Source organism: Equus asinus, chromosome 20, assembly GCF_041296235.1.
Source record: "Equus asinus isolate D_3611 breed Donkey chromosome 20, EquAss-T2T_v2, whole genome shotgun sequence".
In the NCBI taxonomy this organism is placed as follows: Eukaryota; Metazoa; Chordata; class Mammalia; order Perissodactyla; family Equidae; genus Equus; species Equus asinus.
This window is the reverse complement of record NC_091809.1, coordinates 12,399,100-12,426,216: the sequence shown is the minus strand read 5'-3', so window position 1 is coordinate 12,426,216 and position 27,117 is coordinate 12,399,100. Positions and strand designations below refer to the sequence as shown.

At 65.8% G+C, this 27,117-nt stretch overlaps 2 protein-coding genes and 1 long non-coding RNA gene across 4 annotated transcripts; 2 read left to right on the top strand and 1 right to left on the bottom strand.

Annotated features, from left to right (window-relative positions):
• The first annotated feature begins 133 nt into the window (after positions 1 to 133).
• On the top strand, positions 134 to 10,053 carry MBD3 (methyl-CpG binding domain protein 3). 2 transcript variants are annotated; one of them, XM_044753691.2, is made up of 6 exons: positions 134 to 291; positions 5,558 to 5,717; positions 6,208 to 6,345; positions 7,173 to 7,263; positions 7,733 to 7,910; positions 8,368 to 10,053. In XM_044753691.2, exons 1-6 carry the CDS (start codon positions 278 to 280, stop codon positions 8,564 to 8,566), a joined length of 780 nt encoding a protein of 259 aa, XP_044609626.1. In that variant the 5' UTR covers positions 134 to 277; the 3' UTR covers positions 8,567 to 10,053. The 2 variants fall into 2 exon arrangements, with proteins under 2 accessions (XP_044609626.1, XP_044609625.1); XM_044753690.2 differs by having other exon boundaries at positions 152 to 387.
• A 3,803-nt stretch (positions 10,054 to 13,856) lies between these two features.
• On the bottom strand, positions 13,857 to 17,496 carry LOC123279140 (uncharacterized). Its single transcript, XR_011495998.1, has 4 exons — positions 17,405 to 17,496; positions 16,486 to 16,585; positions 14,727 to 14,888; positions 13,857 to 14,491 (listed from the first exon to the last, which is right to left on the bottom strand). It is a non-coding gene; the product is annotated as an uncharacterized lncRNA (long non-coding RNA).
• Positions 17,497 to 17,662: 166 nt separating this feature from the next.
• On the top strand, positions 17,663 to 26,691 carry MEX3D (mex-3 RNA binding family member D). The gene is made up of 2 exons (XM_070491636.1): positions 17,663 to 18,477; positions 24,463 to 26,691. Exons 1-2 carry the CDS (start codon positions 17,856 to 17,858, stop codon positions 25,845 to 25,847), a joined length of 2,007 nt encoding a protein of 668 aa, XP_070347737.1. The 5' UTR covers positions 17,663 to 17,855; the 3' UTR covers positions 25,848 to 26,691.
• The last annotated feature ends 426 nt before the right edge of the window (positions 26,692 to 27,117 follow it).

Here is a 27,117-nt window from a genome sequence, read left to right as displayed (position 1 = left end):
GCCGCGGGGCGTGGCCTACGTGGCGCCTGCGCAGCACTGGGCCCCGCGCGCGGGCGGGTGGGCGGAGCGGGCCCCCCGAGCGGGGGCTGGCGAGCGCGGGGAGGGGGCCGAGAGGGCGGCAAAGCCGGCGCGCGCCCGGCTGGGGGCGGAGGGTGGGGGCCCGCGGGCCGGAACAGCCGCGGCAAGTGGCGGCGGCGGCGGCAGCTGAGGCGGCGGCGGCGAGCGGGGGTCCGGGCGGCGGCGGCGGCAGCGGCGGCGGGCCGAGGAGCCGGGCGCTATGGAGCGGAAGAGGTGGGAGTGCCCGGCGCTCCCGCAGGGCTGGGAGAGGGAAGAAGTGCCCAGAAGGTCGGGGCTGTCGGCGGGCCACAGGGATGTCTTTTACTATAGGTGAATGAACGTGCCGGCCGGGCAGGGCCCCAACGAGCGCCTCCCAGCGGCCTCTGCGGCGGCCTGGGCTCCCCGACCCGGGCCGCGGCCTGGGCCCCGCGCGTGCGTCGTGCGTGTGTGCGTGCGTGCCTGCGTGCTGGCGCGAGGCCCGGGGCGCGTGCGTGCTGCCGCGCGGCTGGGGGCCCCCGGCCCAGCGCGCCTGCGTGCCCGGCGGGGGCCTGGCCCAGTGCGCGTGCGCGCCCCGCGCGGCCACATGGCGCTCGGGCCGGCCCCCGGGCTGGCGGCGGCCTTTGTTCGGCGGCCGCGGCCGGGCTGCAGGCGGGACGAGGGGCGCCGGGCGCGGGCCAGACGCCGCTGGGAGGCGGGGGTGGGGGCTGGGCTGTCCCTCGGCTCCGCGTGGGGCGCTCCCGAGGTCGCGCGCGGCCCGAGGCGGGTGGCGGGCGAGCTGGGGTTTCGGGGAGCAGGGTTGGCGCTGGGGGTTCGGGGAGGGGCGCGCCTCGGGATGCGGCTTCCCTGGCGGCCCCTCCGCCCTCCGTGGGCGTGTGTCTCCTGCGGTCGCAGAGATCGGGGACCGAAACACCGAGCCCAGCACACACTGGCCTCTGCGTGGACATGACTGGGGGTCTGAGGCTTTCAGAGTCCCCCCCACACACCCCCGAATCGGAGGGAGGGACTGCCCTGGGCCCGGGATCCCCTCCGTGGAACAAAGAGCGCGTGGGCGGTCCGCAGCCCAGCTCTAGGCGGCCGGCCACCTGCTGTTTGTCTTCTCCCTTCCTTTTTTTTGTTTTTTCCTGACGGGTGGAAGATTCGTTTGTTTCTGAGCCAGCTTTGATAGCTCCCTCCCCTTGCCTTCGGGACCCTGGGGCGCCTTCTGGTCCGTAGTGAAAAGGAAGCATGTGGGGCATCTGCCACGTGTTGAATGCCCGCAGGTGCTGGGGGTTGAGCGGCCGGTCGTGGGCCCAGAACCTGGCTGGGTGAGGCGGAGGAGAGGCAGGCCCGCCACCCCACCTAGCCAGCCCCTGGGGCTCCCGGAGGCTTTGCTAGCCCTGTGTTGGGAGGAGAAGCAAGCAGGGAAGGCATGGCCACAGGAAGGGCTCGGCTTCTGCTTTCCGACAAGTGCAGGGCGGCGGTGGGGAGCGAGACTGGGGGCCCCCAAGAGGGTGCTGCAGTTGGCCGGGACCTTGTCACTTCTGCCATTGAAAGTGACACTGCAAGCAGTGTCCCTTTGGGACACGTGTGTCCATTCTCCTTCATTGCCTCTGTCTGAGGTCACTCCCTCACTGGCGCTTTAGAAGGCCTAAATCCTTGGGGTTTCCTCCTCCTGGGTGGATGGGGAGGCTCCAGCCAGGAGCCGCCCCGTGGGTTAACTCCAGGCAGGCTTGTGTGCTTTTTCTGTTTGGCTCCAAGGGCTTCGGAAGGTCCCCACGTCCAGCCTCTGCAGCGTCTGCTGGGTGTCCGGCACTTCCCAGTCCTGGACCTTCAGCCAAGAGTGTGACCTAGGCTGTCCTCTGTCACACCAGCACCTGTCACCCCATTACCAGTGGTTACATACACTGAGAGGGGTGGGGACTGACAATGGGGTGCCTGGTTGATGTTGGGGCCATCAGGGAGGGCCTCTGGGAAAAGTTGACACCAGACAAGCCCTGAGAGTGGCACAGGGAGGGGCAGGCCAGGCAGTGGGAAGTGGGTCCAGGCCAGTGCAGAGGCCTGGGAGGCTGGAGTGCTCCAAGATGGTCATTGCCTCCCTGCCCCAAGCAGGGGGCTGGCGGAGGGGAAAAGCAGGGGACAGCTCCAAGCTGGGGCTGGGGGGCATGTGATTTCAGGTTCCCTCCGGCTCCCCTGGGAGGTGAGGGCCTGAGGTGAGAGAGCAGGGGATGTGGGGGCCAGGGCTGGCCTGGAGAAGGAGGGGTCCAGCAGCACTCCCAGGTCTCTGGTCCCAGTGACCCCGGGAGGTGGGTGCCACCTTCCCTTCCAGTGGTGGGAGGTCTGGGGAGCTGTGATAGGGGACCCCATGGTGTTTGCTGGAATGCGGGTCCCTCGCCACCCGCCGGAGCCCCCTGCCCGACCAGACGGCTGGCAGGAGCAGGCATGGGAGGTTTCCCGATTCTCTCCATCCAGGGCAGGCAGGGCTGGCCCTGTGTCCTGGGCCTGCCCGGACGGACGCTCATAGCTCGGGTGCCTCATCCAGAGAGTGGCAGGGAGCATGTGTTCTGTGAAAATTGTCGGACAGGAGAGGTGGAGTGACCCCACGAACCATCCCCTGGGAGCACCCCCGCAACTTGGTGCCTGGGCCCCCAGCTTCACGCCCAGGCCACAGGGTCTGTGTGGCCGGGAGGAGGGTGAGACAGGAGGCGGCAGCCGTGGTTTCCTTTGTGAAAATAGAGTCCCTGCTCCAGGCGGGAACAGGGCTGATGGCAGGTTACCCCTCACCAGGGCTGAGTCTTTGGGGAGCGGGGGGACTTGGGTGGGCCTCGTTAGAGGCAGACCTGTGCTTAGGAGAAGCGGGGCCCCTCCCTGGGCAGTGGCTGCTGTGTGGCCTCACCTGGGACCACGGTCATGGCCACCCCTTCCTCAGGCAGGGAGCCCCGGTGCCGAGAAGGAGGGTGGGCTGGCGGCCGGCTCCTGCGCCACTGACGAGGCCCATCCTGCCCCCCGCCCATCGGCCCCCTGCCGGGCCAAGGCCCTCGGTGCTCGTGGGTTCTCTACGGGCAGGTTTGTTAAGTCCAAGTGTTTTCTCATTCGGTCAAGTATCAAGGACATCTTCCTGCATCAATAGAGATCTGTCAAACCTTCTGTAAAAGTTGAGATATAATTCACGTTCGGTACAACTCCCCCTTTAAAAGTGTCCCATCCAGCAGTTTTAGCCCATTCACCATGTCGTGTCACCATTACCACTCATTCCAGAACGTTCCATCACCCCAAATCGAAGCCCCAGGCCCATCAGCAGTCACCCCATCCCCTCCCCCAGCCTGACACCCACTAATCTACCTTCTCTGTTATGTCATCTCTCTTTCTAACGGCTTGATTGGGAGAGGGCTCGTGTCCCGTACCTCACGTGGACAGCCTCAGCTCATTCACAGATGCGTGCAGCCGTCACCGGTCAGCTCTAGAACATTTGCATCCCCCCACAAAGAAACAGACCCTTTACCTATCAGTGCCCCCCCACCCCGTGTCCCCAGTCCCCCAGCCTGAAGCAACCACTGCTCTGCGTCTGTGTCTGCTTCCCTGTTTCACGAGTTTTTAAAGGCAGAAGAGCAGCAGGTGGGGGCGTCTGGAGGCACGGAAATGTTGGCGAGGCTTCCCTGGGGTCCCCTCTTCCCTCTTCGTGGTCACATCTGAAGCCTGAGTCGGGCAGTGCCCTGGGCACGTGGCCCGATGTTGACAGCAGCTGGCTCAGCGTAACGGGGAAAGGGGGGCCGGCCCAGTGGTTAAATCCACACGCTCCACTTTGCCAGCCCGGGGTTCACAGTTCAGATCCCAGGCTCAGACCTACACCACTTGTCAGCCACGCTGTGGCAGCATCCCACATACCAGATGGAGGAGGTCTGGCACAGATGGTAGCTCAGGGCAAATCTTTTTCAAGCAAAAAAAGAGCAAGATCGGCTGGTGATAGATGTTAGCGCAGAGTGAATCTTCCTCACCAAAAAAAAAAAGAGGAGAAGGAATCTTTCGGAAGAGTCTGCAGTGGCCTCTCAACCCAAGCTGGTCAGGGGCTCTCCGTGCCGGGTGCCATGTCCTAATGGATGCAGCTGGACCCAGGGGGATAGTGCAAGTCCCTGCGATGACCTTGCTGGGTCAGAGGTCCCAGTGGGGACCCTCGAGCTGAGTGCCACTGGCAATGTGTCATTGCAGGAGTGCGTTTCCTCTGGTTCCACGCTGCCCTCCCCTGTCCCTCGCGTGCTGTGTGCTGGGACATCTGGAGCCGGGCTGGGGGAGGCAGGCGTGCGCTTGCTCAGATTAGGGGCTTGTCCTTGAGGTTTTCAGGGGAGAGCAACAAAATCCAGCTACTTGCCAGTCTCAGGCTGTGCTGTCACTGAGGGTGACTGTCGCGTTTGTAGCACAGTTGTCCTGAGAAAGGCGCCAGGCCCACCGAGCGCCACCCGAGGGCTTTTCTCTAACAACTGGCTGGAGCTGTAATTCACATACCACACCGTCCCGCCCCCACAGTGTGCAGGTCGAGTTCTCAGGACCTTCACGGTTGTGTACCCATCTCCCTAACTCCAGAACATTCCACCACCCTAGAAGGACTCTCTCTGCCCATCAGCATCACCCCACGTCCTCTCTCCAGCCCTGGCCCCCACCAGCCCGCTCTCTGTGGATCTGCCTGTTCTGGACGTTTCACGTCCCTGGGATCATACACCGTGTGTCTTTCTGTCTCTGCTCCTCTCCCTGAGCGTCGTGTGTGCAGGTCCGTCCACGTGCAGCCGTGTCAGGGCCTCGCTCCTCTTCACGGCTGCGTCGTGCTCCAGCGTGTGGGTGGACAGGTGGCTCCACCAGCCGTCATGGGCAGTTGGCTGTTTCCCCTGTGTGCCTGTGAGGAACCATGTTGCTGTGGACACGGGTCGGTTTTTGCGTGGACGTGTGTTTCCGTGTCTCGGGTAGACGCCCAAGGGGGGAGCTGCTGTTCCGTTGTTTGAACCTCGGCCAGACTTTGCACAGTGGCCGCCCCGGGTTACGTTCTGACTGTTGCTGTCGTGTCCTGGGCCCCGTGCTGCTCACTCTCTTGTGAGCCCGTTGGATGCACAGCAGCCCTGTGGGTGGGTGTCATGTCCTAGAGACGAGCAGGAGCGTGGAGCTCCACAGCCATGTCTTTCGACACGTGGTTTCGACTTTGCCGGCAGGTCCCGCGTGGGCAGCTGTTTGGGGTCTTGGCTCCAAGTCTTAACAAGGCTTCACAGCCCAGCCCGCCAGGACACCCCGGTCCCCGACACTGTGACCACGAGAGGGGTTATCCTTCAAACACCTGTCTCCTTGGGTCTTTGCTCAAGAACATTGTTTCCTTCTGTTTCTGGAATGTTCTGGAAATGTCAGTCACCCTCCTTCCTGATCGGGGCCTTCATCCCTGCTCTCAGCATGGGTGTCTGCTGTGGGCCCACTCGGGAGGGCGCCTCGGCGGAGGGTGGGGTGGGCCCGCACGGCCTGCCCGCCGCCGACCCCGCTCTGTCCGCAGCCCCAGCGGGAAGAAGTTCCGGAGCAAGCCGCAGCTGGCGCGCTACCTGGGCGGCTCCATGGACCTGAGCACCTTCGACTTCCGCACGGGCAAGATGCTGATGGGCAAGCTGAGCAAGAGCCGGCCGCGCGTGCGCTATGACTCGTCCAGCCAGGCCAAGGTGGGCGCCGCCCCCGGGCAGCCACGGGGGTGCTTGTCCTGCTGGGAAGGTCGCGGCTGCTCGGTGAAGGGACGCGGAGGGCAGATGAGAGGCTGCCACTGCTCTGTCCCTGGCAGAGGGCCCTGCATGGGGACCAGGAAGGGCGTGGCTCTGACAGCCGACGGTCTGCACGCGGCGCCCAGTGACCCTGTGACCAGCCGCCTCTGGTGGGCGTGTGTTCAGGGGACCCTGTCCCCGGGCCCGTGCTCTGCAGAGCCCAAGGTGCAGGAGGCCAGGATGGGGCAGGCGTGTCCGGAGCCCTGACTGCGGCTCCCGTGGGCAATGCGTAGGCCAGGCCCGGGCTTGGTGTCGCCTCCAGATGGGTGCCACGAGGTGGGCTGGTGATCTGGGGACACGCGGTCTGTTCCCTGGAGCCCAAGGGGACAAGTCTCCCCCGCTGACTGGGAAGCAGCCGAGGACCCGGCCCGTGCCAGCGTGCGTCTCCCCTCAGGGCAAGCCCGACCTGAACACGGCGCTCCCCGTCAGGCAGACGGCGTCCATCTTCAAGCAGCCGGTGACCAAGATCACCAACCACCCCAGCAACAAGGTGAAGAGCGACCCGCAGAAGGCCGTGGAGCAGCCGCGGCAGGTGAGGCGGGACGCGGCGCGCGCGCCCTGGGCTCCCTCTGGCCGCCGCGTCCCCGAGGGGTCATCCAGTCTGTGGGCTTGTCTGAAATAAGTGGACGTGTGCGGCTTCACGACTTGCTTCTCGAAAACCGAGGCTTACGTGTGTCGTGAATGCCCACTGGGTAGCTGCTGTGCGGCCGGCGGGGGACACACTCACGGGGTGCCCCAGGGCAAGACCCCCTTCCCTCACCAGCCCCGTGGTGACGTTTGGGTTGTTGCCACTAAGTGGCAGTTCGGAAGGTCGTGTCCGAGTGGCTCTGCGTTTGCCGTCAGCCTCGTGGGGTTCTTTCCCCGAGTCCCGGGGATCCGAGGCGGGAGCTCTTTGCGCCTCCCAGCGCTCCCGGGTCCCTGTCGGCGCAGGACGGTGCCTCTGGACGGGCCCGGGCAGGGCTTGACCCAGGCGGTGTCCCCAGGCCCCCTGGTGAGCCTCAAGCTCGGCCCTGGCTGGACGTTGCACCCCCACACCCTGACTTGAGGGTGAGGGGCTGTCCATCCTTGGGGCCAGGGGGCACAGGTGGCAGGGGCAGTCAGGCTTTGGGGACCGTCGCCGTCATACTGACCATGAGGCCGACCTCCTGGGTCCTCGTCCTGCCAAAAATCAGGGTTGGCGTTTCTCCACCCTGGAAGGAGGGCCCTGGGTCCCACGAAGCCTCGTTTCCTGAGGGCTCGCGAGCAGCCTGGCGGGCTGGGGTCAGAGCTCCCCTGAGGCCACCGTCGGCCCGACTGCCCAGGTTGCCTGTTGTGGGGGGCCTGGCCGGCTGTCAGCCTCACGTGTGTGTCTGGCGGCAGCTCTTCTGGGAGAAGAAGCTGAGCGGTCTCAACGCCTTTGACATCGCCGAGGAGCTCGTGAAGACCATGGACCTCCCCAAGGGATTGCAAGGTGACCGGCGCCCTGGGGGCAGGAGCAGGGCCCATGGGCCGAGGGTGCGGGCTGCTGGGCTCTGCCACCGGATGAGTGACGACAGTGACTGAACCGCGGCCCAGTGGCGGCCACAGGGTCGGTGTGGGCGAGCCACCCTCCCCCCCATCCCTCGCTCCCTCTGTGGACCAGCAGGGTGGCCACCTGACTCACCATTGGCATCAGCTGCCAGCCCCGGGCACCTGGGCCTGCACACCACCTCGTGGGTGTGGACCTGCAGGGCGCGTTTTGTGGGGGGTGGGGCGTGGGGTCCCGGGAAGACGCGGGCCGCGTGCCTTTGCACCGTGAAGACAGCGCCACGCCCTCCCTGAGGACGGAGCCTGTGCTGCTCTGTCTCGAGGGACCGCATGCCCACCCGGGGGTGGGGAGGAAAACCAAGGCCAGTGGAGGGATGCGGGGCCCGGGGTGACCGCCCCCCCTGCGCCTGCAGGCGTGGGGCCCGGCTGCACAGATGAGACCCTGCTCTCGGCCATCGCCAGTGCACTGCACACCAGCACCATGCCCATCACGGGGCAGCTCTCGGCCGCCGTGGAGAAGAACCCTGGCGTGTGGCTCAACACAGCCCAGCCGCTCTGCAAGGCCTTCATGGTGACCGACGAGGACATCAGGTAGCTGTCTCCGCCCTCTCCCTGGCGAGGGGCCAGCGTGGCTGCCTGGGCTGTGAAGCCACAGTGGCCAGCGCGAGGCCCACGTTGTTAGGGGGGTTCCAGAGTCGGGGAGGTGGCACGTGGTAGGGACAGGACGTGGGGGGTGAAGCTAGACATCCCAGCGTGGATGCTAGGCCCCCAGGGGGCGGGATTAGGGGTGCTGGCCAGGAGAGGGCAGTGGCAGAGGCGAGCCGGCCGGCTCAGGGGATCCGTGGGGTGTCCCAGTATGTGGAGTCCCTGGTCTTGGCCTGGCAGGGGCGTCAGACCGGAGGCCGCGGCAGAGGGCCACTCACTCGGGCTCCTGAGAGTGGCCCCAAGGTGACCGGCCCGCGTGCATCTGTGTGTCCCTCCCTCTGGCCTCGCGCCCCGGTCTCCCTGGAGACAAGGCTGTGGCCTGAGTGGTGACCTGCGTCCCCAGGAAGCAGGAGGAGCTGGTGCAGCAGGTCCGCAAGCGGCTGGAGGAGGCGCTGATGGCCGACATGCTGGCCCACGTGGAGGAGCTGGCCCGGGATGGGGAGGCGCCACTGGACAAGGGGGGCGCCGACGAGGAGGACGACGAGGAGGAGGACGAGGAGGAGGAGGAGCCCGACCAGGACCAGGAGATGGAGCATGTCTAGAGCAGCTGCCTCCGGCAGGCGGTCCCAGACCAGCCGGCGCAGTGGCTGTGGGGCTGGAGGACGTCTGGGGTCCTGGGACCTGCTGCGGGTGGCGGTGGTGCCGGGCCAGAGCCCCATGAACCCTGCAGGACGCCCGTGGGCACTGACAGGCCCGTCCCCTCTGCCCGGAGGCCCCGCCCGCAGACTCACCCTCACCTGTTGGGACCAGGCTCGGTGGCCTCTCTTTGCCCTTCCCAGGCGTGTCCCTTCCCCGGGCTGCAGGGCAGTGGGGGCACAGCTGGAAAACGGCCCCTCACCCTGTGCACCCCACGTTTGCTCTTCTCTAAGGGGCCTGGAGCCGACATGCCAGAGGCTCCTCGGGGTCACCCCTCCACAGACTCGGGCTGCCGTGCCCCTGACATTGCGGCCAGCCTTGTCCCTGTGGCCACCACCCCAAGCGCCTCATTCAGGACAGCTGCCGCCAGGTGGGATGATGTGGCTGGGCCAGGCCTCGTGGCGGGGGTCAGGATGGCTCCCTGGGCACCTGCCCCGCTGGGCAAAGCCGGGGCGCTCGGAGCGCAGCCGAAGGCAGATGGCACAGGTGTGTCCTTCCCTGACCGAGGTGCAGACCGGTGGATGTGGGCCCTGCCTGGCCTCCGCTGGCCGCGCAGACGGGAGCACAGGCCGCGCCTCTGGAAGCCTTGCTCCCCGCAGTTGGCCGCCCGGCCTGGGGCTCAGCTGCCAGCACCGGAGGACACTTGTGGCCAGCGTGTGCGTGGCCGGACTTTCAAGGCCAGGGCTCTGAGACAGCTCCGCAGTGGCCAACCTCCGTGCCTCAGTTTCCCCCTGTTCCCAGGGACAGTGACGCCTGGCTCTCGGGGCTGCAGGCTCTCATGCTGCCCGGCTGGACCTGGCTGGGGCCACGGCTGCTCTGCCTTCCTGTCCCGGGCGTGTCTCTGGCCAAGCATTTCCCAGGGAGCAGGGGTGTCAGGATCCGGCCTGAGTGCCTTGGTGAGGGGGGCGCCCACCATCCCCACCTCGGTCCCAGGAACACCCTCGGGGGCCCCGCCGGCCCTGCCCGCATCGGCCTTAAGCCCCCAGAGGGTCCTTGGGTCAGCTGGAGGCACCGGCCCTGCCCTGCCAGCAGCCCGTGACCAGCGGGAAGGCCCCGGTGGCCGCCTCACCTGGCCGGGCGCCCTGGCTGATCCGGGGTCTGGGGGTGGTGGGAGCCCCCCTGAGCGTGGGAGGTTGCTGCCCATCGGTGGCCCAGGATGCCGGCTGACCGCAGCCCCCCGCGTCAAGTTGAAGCACAAATCCTCAAAAATGGTAGACTCTGCAGCCGGGGGCCACCGGCCAGGCACCACGGGCCCCCAGGAAGGCCCCTCCCCTGAGGGCCAGATGTCCCACCCCTCCCGGAGGCCGGACGGGAGGGGACGCCAGGTGGGGGCCTGGCCGGGGGTTGCGAGGTGTCCTGTGGGCAACTGAATAAAGCCATCTCTGTGCGCGCAGTTAGTGTCAAGGGCCGCGATGTCTGTGTCCTGAGTGACGGGCCCCTGTGGCGTCCTTTCCCGGGGGTGGGGGGCGGGTGGCAGGTTCCCCTGTGGCCCCAAGAAGGCCCCGGGGCAGAGGGGCAGCGCCTGGTCACCTGACCTTCAGGTCCCAGCAGTGTTCGTGTAAGAGCCAGGTGTGGAAGCTTCCAAAGATGCAGCACGTGTGGGCGCCTTTAGAGTGGGGTCCCTGAGGCCCCTTCTGAGCCCCAGGCCCCCCGCTGCCCAGAATGGGGCAGGTGGCTTGACGCCAGACCTGCCACGTTCACCCGTAAGACGAGGTGGCTGGTCCCAAGTCTGCATCAGGAGCTGGGGGAGGGGCGTCTGGGGGCCCACAGGCCCAGCACACGGGGACGCCACTGAGCCGTCCTCGGGGACCTGCTGGCCCTGTGCCCTCAGACCCTGCAGCCCCCGGGCCAGCACTGACATTGGCCACACCAGCCCCTCCTCCAGTGCCCATGCCCCGCCCCCTGGTCCAGCGGCCATCACCAGCTTCTCCCCGGATCTAAGGCCGGGCGCGGGAGAACCCCGGCCCCACCTGCCTGGCCAGCCCCTGCCCCCGTCTACAGGTGACAGTCTGTCCACCCAGGGTGAGGGTGCAGGGCGGTGCCCAGGACCCCTCCCCAGCTGCCTGGCTCCCCCAGGTCTGTCCCAGTCTCTCAGCTGATCAGGGCCTTGGTGACCTGGGCCCCATTCCTCGCCCCACAGAGGCCACGTGGGGGTCTCTGTCCTCTGCGCCCCCACCAAGTGGCCCCTCCACATGCATTCTCTTTACTCTGCAGTCAGCCCTGCCACCTACAATTGGCTGCAGCTCCCAGAGGGGAAACTGAGGCTCGGGTGAGCGACTTGCCCAGGGGCACCAGCTGGAAAGGGGTCGGGCCTGTCTGAGACCGGGGGCAGCTGGCCACGCCCCGCCTCTGGCCTCCGGAGCCCTGAGCGGCTGCTGACCTTGAATCCTTGGAAGGGAGGACGGGCTGGGGCCTGGCCCGCTCGGTGTTTGGCGTGAGGCTGAAAGGCCACCAGCCCCGCCACGGGGCCCTCCGCACCAAGCCCATCCTAACACTGAGCCGGTGCCACCTTTCCAGGCCTGAGGGTCCCTGCTGAATGCCTTCCGAGCCCCAGCAAGAGCCTCAGCGGCAGGGACTAAAGCGGAGGCCCGGGCCCTGGTCACACCTGCCGCGCGGCGGGATTTCTGAGCCAACAGGTCGGGGACGTCCGCACCTCGGACCTAAGCCACCACCGTGTCTCCCCAGCTGCCCCCTCCACACCTCCCGCCACGTGACCCTCCTGGGACACCTTCTCTCGTGCGAGTCTCCCACGGATGCTATAAAAAGTCACCATAAATTTGGCGGCTTAAAGCAACGCATGTTATCACCTTACAGTCCTGGGGTCAGGAGTCTGACAGGGTCCCACGGGGCTAAACCCAGGGGTGGCCAGGGCGGGTCCCCCCGGAGGCCCCAGGGGAGGAGCGTGTCCCGCCTCCTCCAGCTTCCAGAGGCTCCGCGTCCTGGGCTCGGGGCCCCTTCCTCCGTCCGCACGGCCAGCAGCGCAGCGTCTCCATCTCGGCCTCTGACCCTCCTGCCTCCCTCTGCTCAGGACCCTGGGATGACCCTGGGCCCCGGGAATCCAGGGTCACCCCCATCCCAGGGGCCTCGACTTAACCCGTCTGCAGAGTCCCCTCTGCCCTGTAAGGTGACACAGCCACAGGGCCTGGGACCAGGATGGGGACATCTTTGGGAGACATTAATCGTCCAACCACGTTACCCCAGAGGTCACGTCGCTGCCGTCTGACGAGGCAGCCCGTGGCCCCGCACGGCCCTGCAGCCTCTGCCTCCACCATCTCTCCTCCACTCGCCTCCAAGCCCGTTCCAGCTCCCTGGCCCTTGTCCCCACTGTCCCCTCCAGGGGAGCGAGCGGTCGTTACAGAAGCCCTGCAGCTGGTTGAAGGTAGAATCCGCCAGGTGTGACGAGGGAGGGAGCCGGGGGCACCCGAGGCCGTGACACCTGACGGGACAGGTTGGGAGCCACGGGTCAGAAGAGGCAGAGGGCCTGGCTGGCTTGAATTTCGAGAACAGTCCGGCAGGATGGCCACCAGCCACGTCCCTCAGTTGCCCCGGGCACACGGGGCCGGTGGCTGCTGAGCTGGACAGAGCAGATGGAGAAATGTCCATCGTCTGGAAAGCTCTGCTGGACAGCACCATTCTAGAACAGGGATTCTCAGTCCTGGGGGGCGGGGGCAGACACCCCCTGGAATCAGGTAAGGCTTGTTCAACACTCAAGCGGCTCAAAAAGTGGAAACGACCTAAGTGTCCATCAACGACGGAAAAGTACAGAAAAGCGTGCCCCCACATGCTGGAGCACGACGCAGCCCTGAAGAGGAGCGAGGCCCTGACACAGCCGCACAGGGGACAGACCTGAACACACCACGCTCACGGAGAGACGCAGACACAGGAGGCCACCGTGATGTTAATTTTATGTGTCAACTTGACTGGCCTGAGGGATGCCCGGAGAGCCGGCAGAACGTGATTCTCCGGTGCGTCTGTGCAGGAGTTTCTGGACGACATCGGCATTCCATCCGGTCACTGAGGAACCAGACCCGTCCTCCCCGACACGGGCGTCACCCAACCCACCACCAATCCACCAGGGCCCGGGAGGAACAAAGGGGGGCGGTGAGGACGGGCAGTCTCTCCTCCAGAGCTGGGGTGTCCAGCCTCTCCTGCCCTCGGACCCGGGGCTCCTGGAGCTCGGGCCCGGGACTCGCACTGGATCACACCGCGGGCTGTCCTGGGCCTCCAGCGGGCGCAGATCGGGGGACTTCCCGGCCCCACAACCACACGAGCCGACGCCCATAAGGTCTCCCCTCGTCCGTGTCTCCACATGTCCTGTTGGTTCTGTGTCTCCGGAGAAGCCCATGGAGATGGCCACACGGCGTCCCGTCCCGTCTCCGTGAAACGTCAGGGACAGACAACTCCACAGACAGAGCGCGGAGCAGCGGTGCTGGGGCGTGGGGGCGGTGGTGAGGGCTCAAGAGAACAGGGCTTTTTTGGCTGATGATAATGTTCTCAAATTGCGAGAGATGATGGCACAACTCTCGAATTTGCTAAAAACCACTGAACTGTGTACTTTCAAAGGGTGAAATTTGATGCATGTGGATTGTGGCTCCATTTAGAAATAAAAAGGGGCCGGCCCGGTGGCGGAGCCGTTAAGTTCACTCGCTCTGCTTCGGCAGCCCGGGGTTTTGCCAGTTTGGATCCCAGGCATGGACCTACACACCGCTTGGCAAGCCATGCTGTGGCAGGCATCCCACATATAGAGTAGAGGAAGATGGGCACGGATGTGAGCTCAGGGCCAGTCTTCCTCAGCAAAAAGAGGAGGATTGGCAGCAGATGTTAGCTCAGAGCTAATCTTCCTCAAAAAAAAAAAAGGTTTCAGGGACTCAGGGACCCTGGACTCTGTGCACAGATCCTGCCCTGAGGGAGACAGAGGGTCCCTGGGGAGCCTGACAGGTCATCCCTAGACCCAGGCAGCTCTAGCTGGGGGTCCGGTCCCCAGCGCTGTCTTTCCCTCACATCAAGGATCGCCTCATTTAGATTTCAAATATTTGCAAGAAGCAAGGAGACGGTAAGGCAGACCCCAGGCGCCCGCCCACCAGCCCCCCCACCAACCCGCCACCTGACTCTCCCCCACCCCCGCCAGCTCCCCACCCACCCACCCACTTTCATCCACAGACATTTCCAAACGGATGTCACAAAGGACATTTTTTACAGACTTGAACATATACTTTTATTACAGAAGGTCTCCAAATGCACCAGAGAAGTGAAGCCTGTGTGCCAACACCTGCCTCACGAACAACGCTTGTGGCCCCGTCGCCCCCAGACCCCCCTCCTCCCCCCCTCCGTGTTATTTCATTCCAACGTCCTACGAGAACTTTTCAGACACAGAGCTGAGTGGGAAGAATTCTGCAGTGACCCACTCCAGATGGGCGGGCAGGGGTCAGCGGTTCTCGGCCCCAGGGGACAGGTGCGAATATGTTTCTGGTCGTCATGCCTGGGGAGGTGTTGCGGGTTGCTCTGTGTCCCCAAAAAGATAGGTCCCCATCCCAATCCTTAAACCTGTGACCGCGACCTTATTTGGAATTGGGGCCTCTGCAGATGAAACTAGTTAAGCTGAGGTCATCCTGGAGTAGGGTGGCCCTACTTCCGATGGCCTGTGTCCTTACAAGAAGGGGGGAATCTGGGCAAAGACACACAGGGAGGCGGCCATGTGAAGATACGACAGAGAACAGAGGGAGGCGGCCACAAGCCAAGGATTGCAGGCCACCCCCAGAAGCTTGCAGAGGCAGGAAGGACCCTCAGCGCAGCCCTGCGACCCCTTGACTTCAGACTTGTAGGCTCTAGAACTGGGAGAGAATAAATCAGTGTTGCTTTAAGCTGCCCAGTTTGTGGTCATTGTTAAGACACAGAAAATCAGTACCGGGTGGGTGGGGTAGGTGGCTCCTGGCACCGAGCAGGTGGGGCCAGGGATGCTGCTCAACCCCCCACAGCACCCAGGACAGACCCCCCACCAGAGAATGACCCGGCCCTGATGTCAGCAGTGCCGAGGGGGAAAGACCTGGTCTGGGGCTGACCACTAACATTTCTCTTGGGTTTCATCCACGTCTGTCCATCTGTCCACCTTTCTGTCCATCCCTCACCACATCTTACTTCCGGTGCATTTCAAAGCACACCGCCGACATCGTTGTCTGCCTCCTAAGCACCTCAGCGTGCAAAGCACTCAAAGGTCAGCGGTTCACAGTTCTGAAAGGATTTTCAAACCACGTCACCACAGGGCCATTATCCACAAATTCATGCCAACACCAGACAGGCCTGTGTTCACACATCCCGACTGTGTGCCGACATCAAGACTCAGGGTCCCTCTTCCCTCTTTTCTCTCTTCACTCCTCATCCATTTGTTGCCAAACAGCATCCTTTATGAATCAGCTGTCATCTTTGCTCCTGATGGCCGAACGATTCCCTCCCCCCACCATGGTCCTTCACTGCAAACCCCTCGGATGATCCCCCAGCCCCCCTTTCCTTCCATCACCTTCCTATGGCACCCCGTTTCTCCCTTTACTTACTCCCTCGTTTTGCTGGAGTCCATCCTGCAGTATGCTAAGCTAATCTGTGATGACCCCGCTGGCCTCAAATGTCCCGATTCCTCCTTCCGCTTCATGGAGACCTCGGGGTCAGCCATCACTTTCTCCTCCCTGATCCCGTGGAACATGACCTGGAAGCATTTATGGGACCCAGGACCCCTGACGTGTGTGTTCCCAGGACAGACTGTGGGGCTCTAGCTATTGGAGACGCTGGTCCCACAGTCCCCTTCCATTATTTCTTGGACAACATCCCTCCATTTCCCCCATCCTCTCTGGAACTCTCGATCGCTCCTGTTTTCTGTCCTCTTCCTGTTTGCACCCGTCTTTCCAGGAGATTTCTCCGACTTGAATCTTCCAACCTCCTGCTGAAGTTTCCGTTCCAGCTCCTGTGTTATCCACTACCAAGCCCTCTCTCGTTCTCTCTCATCCTTTTCCGGCTTCCCGTCGGCTGGAGGCTGTGCCACGCACGAGCAGGACCCATGTGTCCCCCAGCCTGTGCCCCGGTGTCTCCGGGTGGCAGCCGTGAGCTGGGGTGGGAGCAGTTCCCTCCGGGTCCCTGCATTTCAGCGTCTCCCTCATCATCAGATGCTGCCTCCCCACCCCCATCCCCCAAGTCCCCCAGAGGGAGTGAGGTGTGAGTGGGGCCCGGGAGGGGACACTGGAAAGCAGAAAGGCCGACAGGGCAGGGAAGGGCACCCCGGAGAACAGGTGTCTGAGCCCAGGACACAGCTGCCCAGTGCCCGGCTGGTCTGAAGACCTCTCCACGGGACCGGGGGTCAGTGCTTTAAGGAACATACGTGTGCGTGCACGACCCTCACAGAGGTACATCCCAGGGCAGGCGGCTCTCCGGGCCTGTTCCCTACTGTCACCACCAAAGGCCCAATATTAGTCTCCCTTCCCCTGGCTCAAACACCCCGTCCTCCGTTCCTGATGTCCTCCCACCCCACCTGAGCCGCTTTCTTGGCACTGACCCCCTGCATCCTTTTGTTTCGAGTGCCACAGGGCAGCCCCACCTGATTCTACCCGGGGTGGGGCCCCAGGAAGGGGGACAAGCATGTGCCAAGGCCTGGCCCTGAGGAAGGGCAGCCACAGTGAGCGCTCCCAGGGGGTGTGAGGGGGACTTGAGGCCACCCAGGTGGGCCAGGGCAGGTCACGCTGGACCCAGGGCACCAACTACAGCCAGTGGACGTTTCTGTGGGGGGAGATGGGGACAAGGCCTGTGACTGAAACACAGTGGGGGGGGGATGCCAATCACACACCGAGTGCTGAGCAGACCCAAAGTAATTAATACTTCTGAGCATTCGAATGCGCAGAAGAGACGTCCTGGATCCCAAGAGAGGAATTTGGGCTGGATGTGACCTGCGGGTCAAGAGAGACACTATAGGGTGGGGAAGGGTTCCAGGCACAGGGACCAAGGCTGGCAACGAGGGGTTTAATTGGGGGGGGGGGGGGCACCTGTTGGGAGAAGTACTGAACGGGAAGGACAGTCCAGCCGTGGACGGCTGTGGCTGAGGAACCACATGGGAGGACCAGGTCGAGTGAGGCTGGCCGTGGACATGGATGGGTGTGGGGGGCAGTTCTGGACAGAAGGAGCAGGGCGCCCCTCTCCCACCTAGAGAGCCCATGCGGGTGGCCTGAGGTCCCATGGCCAAGCAGGGACCTGGACCCGGGTGCCTTCCGAGCAGGGTCCATCCTGCTCCCAGCCCATTTATCATGGGAAATCCCAAAGAGGTAAAGCGGAGGCGGGGGTCTGCTTCCCCCTCAAAAGAAAAGAAGGCCCCAAAGGGCAGCTGGAAGGGCCGTCCGGACAGGGTGGCCTGGAGGTGGGCACACGGGGCTGCTCCGGGGGCCTGCAGGGCAGGGTGCCAGGCGCCCCATGAGACGGAGGGTCGGTGGAAAGCAGCCCAAGCCGGGAAGCACCACCCACGTGGCGCCGTCTCGGGCTCCAGGCACACGAGGGTGCTGGGGGCTGTGGGCGCCCGTGACCTCCCCAGCGAGCCCACGAGACCAAGCGCCTGCGGGGAAAGGGGGCGGGAGTCCGAAGGCCGGGCGGGTCGCGAGGAGCCTTGGGGGAAGGGACCCGGGGGCGGAGAGGGGGGCGCGCGCCCGGGAGCACCGAGGGGCTCCTGCGCGGGGACCCCGGGCACTCTCGGGCCCCGGCGCCCCGCAGCCACCTACCTGCGGCCGCGCCGCACGTGCGAGCGCGCCGGGTCCCCGCCCGGGCGCCTGCGGCGGGGGTGGCCCGCGCCCACGTGACCGCGCCCCGCCCCGCGCGTGCGCCCTGCCCGGCGCCCCATTGTTGGCCGGGCGCGCGTCACGGGGGCGGGGCCGGGGCGGGGCGGCCGGAGGGAGGCGGCGGGAGGGCGGGAGGGAAGGAGCGTCCGCGCCGCCGCCGCCGCCGAGCCCGCCGCCGCCGCCGCCGAGGAGCAAGCAGAGCCGCGCCGCCCGCCCGCGCCCCCAGCAGCCCCGCGCCGCCCGCCCGCCCCGCCGCGCCCCCCGCCCCGCCGCTGGATGCCGGCGGCCGGCGGCCCAGCTCTCAGAGGCGGAGGGCGGCGGCGCGGGCGGCGGCGGCGGCGCGGGCGGCCGGCGGCCGAGAGGCAGGAGCGCGGGCCCGCGCGCTAGCGCCGCCATGCCCAGCTCCCTGGGCCAGCCCGACGGCGGCGGGGGCGCGGGCGGCGGCGGGCCGGGGGCGGCGTCCGGCGGGGACCCCAGCCCGGGCCCCCCGCCGCCGCCGCCGCCGCCCCCGCCCCCCGAGGGCGCAGAGGAGGCCGCGCCCGCGCCCCCGCCGCCGCCCGAGCCCGACGACGCGGCCGCCGCGCTGCGCCTGGCGCTGGACCAGCTCTCGGCGCTGGGGCTGGGGGGCGCGGGCGGCCCGGACGAGGAGGGGGCGTCCGCGGGCGGCGGGGACGGCGCGGCGGCGGCGGCGGGGGGCGCGGACGGCGGGGCGGCGGCGGAGCCCGCGTCCCCCGACGGGCCCGAGGCGGGCGCGCCCGTGGTGGCCGTGGCCCCCGGCCCGCTGCCGCTGCTGGAGCCCGACGTGAGCCCCCCGCCGCCGCCGCCGCCGCCGCCGCCCCGGCCTTCGCCGCCCGACGTGTTCGCGGGCTTCGCGCCCCACCCCGCGGCCCTGGGCCCCCAGACGCTGCTGGCCGAGCAGATGAGCGTGATCGGCAGCCGCAAAAAGAGCGTGAACATGACCGAGTGCGTGCCGGTGCCCAGCTCCGAGCACGTCGCCGAGATCGTGGGTCGCCAGGGTGAGTGGTCGCCGTCGGGGGGCGCCGCCCCCGGGGGTCCCCGCGCCGCTCGCCCCGGGGAGGGGGCCGCTGGCCCAGCGCAGCCCGCGGCCGGACGCCAGACCCCGGCCACGCCCCGCGTGGGCTCCGGCCTCGGTGGCCGCCTGGGCGCCTTTGTCCTGCCGCCGGCCGCGGGAGAAAGTTGGGCGCAGCCTGCGCTCCACCCCTTTGCGCTCCGGCTCCGCCGCTGCCTTTGTCTGGGCACCTCCATCGCGGAAAGGCCCCTGTGTGCGGCGCCGCTGCCCAGGCCGTGGGTCGCCAGCCCCGGCATCCCGGGGACCAGGGGGCAGGGCCGGGCTGGGTGGTGGCCGCTCTGCACCCAAAACAGGCATGGGGTGGGGCTCGCTGGGGTTTGGGGGTGACCTGGGGCGCGGGGTCAGGGCAGGGTCAGGAGAGAAGTTTGGCAGCACAAAGAGGGTACATCTCGACTTGTCAGCCGCGGGGGGCCTTACTGGAGGTGGGGCCAGGAGTGCAGAAGAGAGAATCCCCACCCGGCTCTCAGCCCCAAGTCAGGGTTTCGGGGGCGTGGGTAAGGACCAGCTGTAAAAGCCGCTGCTGGGGTCCCACCCCACAGCCCTCCCCTGGCAGGCTGGCGGGCATCTGGCCCAGGGTGTGGGGTCCCGGCAGCGGCCTTGCTGGAGCGTCCCTGTGGCCGCCCCATTGTTCTCTTTGTTAGAGAGTCAGGCTGAGATTTGCAGGGTGACATCAGGCCGGCCGCCGCTCATTGGCCCTGGAGCTGCGGGGCGGGTGGGCGGGCGGTGGTGGGCAGTGCCCGGCCCAGCACACACCCACCCACCCTTTTCGCCGCCTGCCCACCGGCCTCAACTTTCTACTGCTTTCCTGACCCGGCCTCCCCCTCCCGCCTCCCAGCTCCCTGCTGGTCAGCCAGGTTCTAGAACTTGGGGCGGGGCCGGGGCGGGGCTTGAGGTGGGGCGGCTGGATGCTCAGGCTGGGGGTCCCAGCTCTGGATCCCAGGTAACAGGAGCCAGCGGAGGGTGCGAGGGATTTGAATTGGAAGGTGACCTGTCACCGTCACCGCGGCAGGCGAGGACCTCCACGGGGAGGAGAGTCAGGATGCCCTGGACCCGCCCTCTGCTGGTTCAGTTGGGTGGGGCCGTTTGGCTAGCAAGCCCCCGGGCTGTGGGTGCAGGGGCCTTCAGTCCTTCACCTGTCCTCCCCACGTGGGGACACAGGAGGGCCAGGCAGAGTGTGGGCCGTGGGACTGGCCGGCAGGAGTGGGAGCCGGGATGGGGGCAGGTGGTTTTCTGAGCCATGCTGACCATCTCCAGGGGAAGGAACAGTGGGGCCCCGGCCGGACAGATCCCCCTTCGCCACCTTGTTGCCACTTAACTATCTAGGACGCCCCCTTCCCACTCTGTCCCCCATAACTGCAGTGGGACACCTAACAAGAAGGCTGCTCTGTGCCAAGAGTCTAGAAGCTTGCAGGGGTCAGGCGTGGAAACCGAGGCCTGGGGACAGTGGCCCAAAGCCACTGGGGTCATCTGTTGGATGGTTTAGCGTGAGCATGTGTCTTGGCACCTGAGGGTCCTTCCTGAGAGACCAGGGCCACACAGATGGTGGTGGGAGTCGGGCAGGGGACATCGGAACCTGCGGCCTTGGGCTGGGCAGTTTGGGGGTCAAGAGGGGACCTGGGGCGTCAGGCTCCACCCCGACCTGCCGGTGGGCATTTGGCACCATTTCCGGGGGCTAGTCTGGGTTCTTGCTGGTGGCGCGCACGCAGCAAGGCAGGCTCTGGGGCTCACCCTGCAGACTGGTGGCCCCATGACCCGGGACAAATGAGAGCCCCTCTCTGTGATGGGGGCAGCACCTCCCTGGGGCTGTTGGGGGGACGCTCCAGCAAGATGTGGGTTCTGATCTCAGCCTCAGGCCTGCCCGCCAAAGCCACCCCATAAGTGGGTGCAGGGTGTACCAGGGAGGGGACATGAGTATCAGGACAGGTTAGCATCTCCCCAGTTCTAGAACCATCTGTGGCTCCCGTCTTCTCCCACCCGGTTCGAGCACACCTTGGACGACTCTTGTGCCCCAGCCCTGCCCCCCTTCTTCCTGTCACCCACCCCACTCTCCACACCGTGGGTCCCTGCTGACTGCTCAGCTCTTCCTCTGCAGGGGGTGTGGCCCGCCCAAGCCCCTCATCCTTTCTGTCAACCCAGTTCCAGGGCCGCCCCCAGAGGGCAGGAGGGGCTCACTCGCCCGGCCCCCTCCCTTCCCCGGCCAGACCAGAGTCACACAGACCTGGGGTCGGCCCTTCCCCTGACACCCCCTGGCTGTCTCTGTGTCTCAGTTTTCTCAGTCCTAGAATGGGTCCGTGCCCCTTGTGGGCACAGGGTGAGCGTGTGCAGCCCCCGAGAGCTCCCAGGTGCCCTGCCCTGGAGCCTCAACCTGCCCAGCCCGAGACCCCCACCCCCCTCCCAGCCCTGAGAAGGTCCTGGACTCCCGGTCACAGCCGGGAAGACGAGGCCACGGGAGGCAGAGCTCTGCTGAAGCCAAGCGTCCGGGCTGGGATTTGAACCCAAGTCTCGTTGGCTCTGCTGGCGCCATGGGGACATAGGAGGGCTGGGAAGCCCGTCCCCTCGTCCAAAACCCTGTTTTACAGGCAGGAAAAGTGGGGCCTCGGAAAGGATGAGGGGTGGGCAGCTCTCTCCAGCCGGCCGGCCAAGGTCATCTGGGGGCCGCTGCGTACTTGCCGTGGGGGTGATCCTCCCGTGCCTCCCTTGCTGGCCGGGGCCATGTCGTGTCTGTGGCTGGGGTGGGCTCCTCAGGCAGGTCCTGGGCACCGTGCACAGTAGGTCTTCACTCAGGGACCAGTGAATGGATGGTGCTTCAGGTGGGGCTCAGACTGGCGGCCACATGCGGTCCCCTCCATCTCTGCCGTCGTCAGGCCGAGGTTAGGACGCTGGCCTCGTGCTCTCCTCCCTCGGCGGGGGCGGCCTCCTTGCTTGCAGCTCACTCCCCTCCCCTGTGCCCGGCTCCATGCCTTGTGTTTCCCTCTGTCCAGTGTGGGGTGTAGAAAGAAAAGGATTCCCGGGCCCGGATTGGGGGCTCTTTGTGTTGGCAGTGAGAACGTGCCTTGCCTGTGGGTGGGCGTTTCCGTGTCCCTGTTTCCCGGAGGAGCCTGAGATCTGGCCCAGCCAGGGCTGCACCCCACTTTGGCCCAGTGGGGAAAGCACCCCGTTGGGTGGGGGCCCAGTGTGGCACCTTGTCCCGGCCCGGCCTGTTTCTGGAACTCTGCCCCGCTGTTCCCTGGGTGGGAGCGCTCCCCCGCCCACGTCCTCCTTCCCGGGGCAGCCCCTCGGCTTCCCTCCCGGCCTCAAGGTTTCGTTCCTAAGTGTCGCCCGTGGTCATCTGCTTGCGCTCCCTGGGGGCTGGGCCCATGGGGCCTGGTTTCCTGAGTGCCCAGTGCACGGATGGCCAGGACTCCAGGACGGGACTCATGAGTGATGGGAGGTGAAAGGCTGCCCTTGTCTCAGCTTCGCGTGGAGGCCCTCGGCCTGGCCCGTTTGATGGGGGTGGGGTGCAGCCGCAGGGGGCGTACCCCCATGCCCAGGCCCGCCAGGCTCCCTGAGTCAGAATCCTGGGGCAGGGCCCAGGAATCTGCATTTCAGCTTGTGCCCACCCATTGGTAGTAGACCCCAGGGTCCCCCCACTTGTCACCACCCACTCTAGCCTCGCTGTGTCATCCCCACTGGGGCAGGGGTGTGGCCAGGGTCACTCCTGGAGCCCCAGTGTCCTGGACTGTATAGTCCCACCTCCGCCAGCTCGGCCATCTCTTCGGGGCTTGGTGTCGGTGGGGTTTGGGGCTCAACCAGTGTCACAGCTGAAGTGCAGAGGGCCAGTGGGCCCCCATCTGGGGGTTGCGTCCCCCACCCCACCTTGGCCAACTCCCTGCCCTTTCTCCCGTCCTGGCTTCCCTCTCCTCATCGAGGCTCTGCCGGAGGAAAGGTTGTCGCCGCCTCATCGGCTGCCCTGAAGACCCACGAGGGCAGAGCGCCTGCCTCGGGCCACTGGCCGGTCCACAGTCCATTGGGGTCTGCCCCCAAACCTGTGAGCCAGGTCTGTTTCTGCCTTCCTTGAGCAGACTGAGGCATAGGAAGTTTCCTCCAGTACCCCAGGCGATCCCCAGAGCACTGGCCCTTGCAGCACAGTCCCTGGTGTCTCGGTCTCGGTGTGGTGTGAGGAGAAACTCTGAATGTGTGTGCTGGGGCCCAGCCCGGTGTAGTCAGTGTGTGCTTCCTGGAGGAGGGGGCACCAGGCTGCAATTTAATACAGAGAAAGGGAGAAGATAGGGGTGGGGAGTGGTGAAGAGAACGTTACAGGTGGGAAAGGTCACGTGTGTGGACAGTGGGGGGGGGGGTAGCTGCAGGAGGGGGCAGGGAGATGTGTGTGATTTGAGAGCCACGCCCTCCAGCTGCTCAGTGGGGAGGCGACCCTCCCTGCAAGAGTGGAGGCCAGGCTAGCGATGTGGCGGCCACAGGTCGGCGGGGGGGGGGGGACCAGGACCAGGCTGGGTTTGGGGGCTGCCAGTGAGAGGGGGCTGGGCGTGGGAGGAGAGGCGGCACCCAGCAGGTGAGGCCGGAGATGGGAGGACAGCCGTCCCTCCCCGCCCTCCCTCCCTCTGGTTCCGCGGCTGCTGCCCACCTTGGGCTGGGCTGGGGTGGGGCTGCCCCCGGGACACTCTCTGCCACCTCCCGTGTCCCCCGCCCAGTTCCCCGGTGTGGAGCAGCCCCCGGCCCAACCTCTAGCTCTTGGACGGTCCCAACTTTGTATCCTGCGCTGCCCGCGGGTTAGCAACAATGTTGCTGCTCTCAAGGCCGCGTTCTGTTTGTGTTGAAACAATATCCTGGGCCTCCAGCCTCCCCAGAGCCCAGAGGGGGTTCTCCCAGACTCCCGTGCCCAGACTCAGGCAGCCTCAAAAGGCCCGGAGCAGGGTGGTATCAGGGACCCCGGCAGGCCTAGATGTCACAGGGGTGGCTGCTGTTTTTAGAGACCCCGCAGCGGCTCCTGAGCCCCCTAGGCACTGGGTGAAGCGCCCCGTGCCTGCAGCATTGATTCCCCCCCACCCCCATGCTCACTCCCGTCCCCTCCAAGGGGTGGCCCCAGCCGGCAATAACGAAGCCACAGTGCTGTGTCCCCAAGTGTCCCCTCTCAGGCCAGGACCACAGGGGGGGCCTTTGGAGGTGTCCTAACTTGGGGCCTGGGAGTCTGCTGTCGAGGAGGGCGGGGTCCACTCGGTCAGAAGGAGATCAGGGGCAGTTTTGTAACCTGAGCCTCAGTTTCCCCACCTGTCACTGGGGGGGGTGGTGTCCCAGGGCTGACGCAGTGACCTGGACGGATTGGGACAGTAGGGCGGCGTTGTTCTCGGTTCTGGAGGATGGACAGCCCACATCAAGGTGTCCTCAGGGCTGCTCTCCTCCGACGCTCGAGGGGACAGGCTGTGCCGTGCCCGTCCCGGCTCCTGGCGGCTGCCAACTGTCCTCGCGTCCCTTGGCTTGGAGCCGTAGCACTCCACTTGGTGCCTCCGCTTTCGTGTGGTCTCTCCTCTGTGTCTGTGTGCCCCTCTTATAAGGACACGAGTCACTGGATTCAGGGCCACCCTGCTGCAATGTGACTTTATCTTAACCATCATATCTGCAAAGACCCTATTTCTAAAGAAGGTCCCATTCTGACGTTCCAGGTGGATGTGAATTTGGAGGGACGATATTTGACCCACAACACGGTCCTCCTTGCCTTTTTGCCCCCAGCTCCTGGATCAGAGGGGAAACTGAAGCCCCAGGAGGGAGGGAGGGCCGTGGTGTGGCTGAGGATAAAGCCCACAGGGTCACCGCCCGGGGAGGTGGGGGCTCCCGGCCCTGGGCGCTGGCTGCCCAGGAGGGACGTCCTGGGGAGGGGTCCCCGCCCTCACCGTGTCTGCCCCCACCCCCACCCCAGGGTGCAAGATCAAGGCTCTGCGTGCCAAGACGAACACGTACATCAAGACGCCAGTGCGCGGGGAGGAGCCGGTCTTCATCGTGACGGGCCGCAAGGAGGACGTGGAGATGGCCAAGCGCGAGATCCTCTCGGCCGCCGAGCACTTCTCCGTGATCCGCGCCACGCGCAGCAAGGCCGGCGGGCTGCCCGGCACGGCGCAGGGCCCGCCCAACCTGCCGGGACAGACCACCATCCAGGTGCGTGTGCCCTACCGCGTGGTGGGGCTGGTGGTGGGGCCCAAGGGCGCCACCATCAAGCGCATCCAGCAGCGGACGCACACGTACATCGTGACGCCCGGGCGCGACAAGGAGCCGGTGTTCGCCGTGACGGGCATGCCCGAGAACGTGGACCGCGCGCGCGAGGAGATCGAGGCGCACATCACGCTGCGCACGGGCGCCTTCACCGACGCCAGCCCCGACAGCGACTTCCACGCCAACGGCACCGACGTCTGCCTGGACTTGCTCGGGGCGGCCGCCGGCCTCTGGGCCAAAGCCCCCAACCCGGGCCGGCGGCCCCCCGCGCCCACGGGCAGCCTCCGCGGGGACAGTACCCTGGGCGCCCCGGGGGGCCCCGAGGCTTTCTACGCGGGCGGCCGCGGGGGGCCTCCGGTGCCGGATGCGGGCCCCACCAGCCCCTACGGCGGCTCCGGCAACGGGGGCCTCTCCTTTGGCGGGGATGGCCCAGGGGCCCCCACGGGGCCACCTGCCCCCGAGGACTGCGACTTCGGCTTCGACTTCCTGGCGCTGGACCTGACCGTGCCCACCGCCGCCACCATCTGGGCCCCCTTTGAGCGGGCCGCGCCCCTGCCGGCCTTCAGCGGCTGCTCGGCCGTCAACGGGGCCCCCGCGCCGCCCGCACCGGGCGCCCGGCGCAGCAGCGGGACCGGCACCCCGCGACACTCGCCCACGCTGCCCGAGCCCGGCGGCCTGGGCCTGGAGCTCCCGCTGACCCGCCGCGCCGCCCCGGACCCGGTGGGCGCCCTGCCTTGGCGACCCCCGCAGGGCGCGCTGTCATCCTTCTCCAGCGGCTCCAGCTTCTCCGCGGCCACCTCGCTGCCCAGCGGCTCCGCGGCCGCCGCCTGCGCCCCCCTGGACTCAAGCGCCTCCGAAAGCAGCCGCAAGCCCTCGGCGGCCCTGTCCGCCGCCCCCGCCCCGGCTGCCCCGGGGACCCCGGCCCTGGCGCGCGAGTGCGTGGTGTGCGCCGAGGGCGAGGTGATGGCCGCGCTGGTGCCCTGCGGCCACAACCTCTTCTGCATGGACTGCGCCGTCCGCATCTGCGGCAAGAGCGAGCCGGAGTGTCCCGCCTGTCGCACGCCTGCCACCCAGGCCATTCATATCTTTTCCTAGCGGGTCCCTGGGGCCACCCCCGGGGCCGTCCGCGGGTGGTGCATGCGCGCGCGTGCGCTCTCCCGGCACGGCCAGGGGGTGCGGGAGGGCAGGGGGCGCGGGGCGCGTGGCCAGTGTTTACAGACGAGCTTTAACTCCGGTCCCAGGCGTGGAGACGGCGGCCCAGCGACACCTCAGTTCTTAAAAAATAGCAGTATTGAGTCGACAGCTTAAAATAAACCGGAGACAAATGGTCTGTTTGCACTTTTTATTTAAGACACCCCCCTCCGGGGTGATCTTTTTAAGAAAAAAAGAAAACCACGATTTTTACAACTCTCGGTTGTCCTTTTGTACGTATGTAGCCCGATTCTGATGTGACTGGGTTTCCGCGCGGTCACGGCCCCTGTAGGAACCCCCTGGGGGGAGGGGGTGACATTTTTACTCCCTTTTCGGGGCTGACAGGTTCCCCCTTTTGTAACGTCAGCCGCGCGGGCCGGACGGGGGTGGGGGGGTCGAGGGGCATCCCAACCAGAAATTTCTAACTTTTTTTTTTTTTTAATTATTAATCCCTTCTGCTGTGGTTTCTGTTGTCAGTTTTTAAATTTTTTTAAATTGTTTTTTTTTTTTAAACTTTTACTTTTTACCTCTTGTGTATATGTAGGGAATTTTTAGGGAAATATGTACTTTATGGAATAAATTTTAAGAACTAAAATATATTTTATTTTAAATAAAGTAAGGGACCTTTAAACTTACACAGCTAAATTACTGATTATATATTTGCTGAGCTGACTGAAGGGTTCAGAAATTGTATCAAGAGTTTTATTTTTTGAATTCAAAGCCTTCTTAATAAAGTCTTTTTACTACATGTGAGCCCATGGCGTGGTGTGGGGCTGGCGGGCATGGGGGAGGGGCTGGGGTGGGGGAGGGGGCCTCAGACCCAGCTCCTCACCCCAAATCTTCCAGACAAAGGACTTAGGGCTCAGGATGCCCTGGGGCCCTGGCCCAGGCTGTTTGGAAAGTCAGGCAGTGTGTCCTGTTCCGGACGAGGGCACCGGGTCTGGGTGGGGGGTGGGGGGTGGTCCAGCCAGGCCCCCCTCTCCTGGGGCTCGGGTCCCCAACATCCCTGGGGGTCCGGCCATGGCCGAGCGAGGGGGTGGTGCCAGCCCATCCCAGGGTGTCTGCCCAGCTCTGTGGTTGTGTTGGCCCCGCAACCCCTGCAGGATGGGGTCCACCTGCCATGGTGCAGCTGGGGAAACTGAGGCCAGGGAGTCCCCCCTTCAGGGACGGGCCT